This window comes from Cyprinodon variegatus, unplaced genomic scaffold (genome assembly GCF_000732505.1).
Source record: "Cyprinodon variegatus isolate N-32 unplaced genomic scaffold, C_variegatus-1.0 Scaffold1801, whole genome shotgun sequence".
Classification (NCBI taxonomy): Eukaryota; Metazoa; Chordata; class Actinopteri; order Cyprinodontiformes; family Cyprinodontidae; genus Cyprinodon; species Cyprinodon variegatus.
This window is the reverse complement of record NW_015152254.1, coordinates 71,853-73,749: the sequence shown is the minus strand read 5'-3', so window position 1 is coordinate 73,749 and position 1,897 is coordinate 71,853. Positions and strand designations below refer to the sequence as shown.

At 42.3% G+C, this 1,897-nt stretch overlaps 1 protein-coding gene across 1 annotated transcript in view; it reads right to left on the bottom strand.

Annotated features, from left to right (window-relative positions):
- Nucleotides 1-493: 493 nt before the first annotated feature.
- Nucleotides 494-1,897, bottom strand: part of LOC107104577 (lipid phosphate phosphatase-related protein type 5-like) — a 42,093-nt gene continuing 40,689 nt past the window's right edge. The window contains exon 7 of the mRNA XM_015404594.1: nt 494-1,518. Coding sequence (XP_015260080.1) covers nt 1,425-1,518 — 94 coding nt within the window. The 3' untranslated portion in view covers nt 494-1,424. The remainder of the gene's footprint in view (nt 1,519-1,897) is intronic.

Genomic DNA, 1,897 nt, shown 5'->3' with positions numbered 1-1,897 from the left:
CGACTTTATTCTCGTAATGTTACCACTTTATTCTCGTTGCGACTTTATTCTCGTAATGTTACCACTTTATTTTTGTTGCAACTTTATTCTCGTAATATTACAACTTTATTCTCATAATTTAACGAATTTATTCTCGTAGTTTTATGACTTTATTCTTGTAATGTTACCATTTTATTCTCTTAATGTTACGACTTTATTCTCGTTGCGACTTTATTCTCGTAATGTTACCACTTTATTTTTGTTGCGACTTTATTCTCGTAATATTACAACTTTATTCTCATAATTTAACGAATTTATTCTTGTAGTTTTATGACTTTATTCTTGTAATGTTACCATTTTATTCTCTTAATGTTACGACTTTATTATCATAATGTTATGACTTTATTCTCAAAATTTTATGACTTTATTGTCGTAATCTTACGCCTTTATTCTCGTAATTGTATGACTATTCTCTTTGCAACTTTATTCTTGTAATTTTATGTATTTATTCTCGTAATTGAATGACTATTCTCTTTGCAACTTTATTCTCGTAATTTTACGAATTTATTCTCGAAATTTTACGACTTTATTCTGGAAATAGAAAAAAAAAATAAATCTAGCTGGCCCTAACCCTCCGTCGTAGTCTGCTGTTGAACAAACAGGAACGTTTGTTGCGTTAGACAGTAACTGGTCGGACCAGCAGGAGCAGCATACCAATATGTTGGAGGGAGCTGGGTAACCGGATCTGTTCCGCTCCGGTTGGTTAGCAACCAGCTACAACGCCTTATAACTAGGGACAGTCTGCGCTGTCCTCTCATCCCCAGCAGGGTGCAGCAGAGGACCACTCCCAGTTCCACAGGGGCTGCATACCTGCTCCATGTGAGAGATTGCTGCAGCGTTTTGTTTCTAAACGTTTTCGATCTGATGCTGCTGATGAGGAGAACTGACGAAGCAGCATCTCCTGGATCCACAGACAGCTGATCGGAGGCAACCTTGAAGCGAAGAGCAGTAAAGGTTCTGGAAGCGGCTCAGAGTGGAACCCCGTGGATCTTCCCACAGCTGCTGGTCTCTGTGAGGTTCTACTGAGGATGAGGAGGAACTTGTTCTGGATCCACCTCATTCCTGCTGCTTTACCCACAATGCCGTTCTTTACAAACACGGATCCGTTCCTGACTTTAGGGAGGATGTTTACATAGAGCACAGAAATAAGCAGCCAATCATGTTCTTAGATAGGAACATAAAGCGCTGACAGTCGCCAGCTCTTCCTGTTCTTGTAGTGTTCTGAATTCTTCCTAGATTATCGCAGTAAAAGGCTGGTTTGGAGGAGAGCAACTGGAATAAGTGCATAGATGGAGAAGCAGGAGGAGCCGTCCTTTTTTTGTCCCTTTAGGTCGGTCCGCTGCAGACAACATGGAACTACAGACAAACACAGTGCTGCACTCTGGTTAATAGGATTGGACGGTGAAGAGCGTGGACGTCCAGTGGGTCTGCCACACCGCAGACTCCACGTCATGTGACCTCAGCGAAGCCGATGTGATTCTGTCCAGAAGAGGAGAGAAAACATTAGATCCACTTTAATCTGACAATTTGCTGAAGACTTAGCAGCAAAGAAAGACGCATAGACACAGAAGGATGCAGACTGACACACACACACAGACACACACGCACACAGACAGACACAGACTGACACTGACAGACACAGAAAGATGCATAGACACAGAAGGATGCAGACTGACACACACACACAGACAGACTGACTGACACACACAGACACAGAAAGACACAGACAGACATAGAAAGACACAGACTGACACAGACGGACTCAGAAAGACGCAGACAGACATAGAAAGACACAGACAGACACAGACGGACTCAGAAAGACGCAGACAGACATAGAAAGACACAGACAGACACAGAC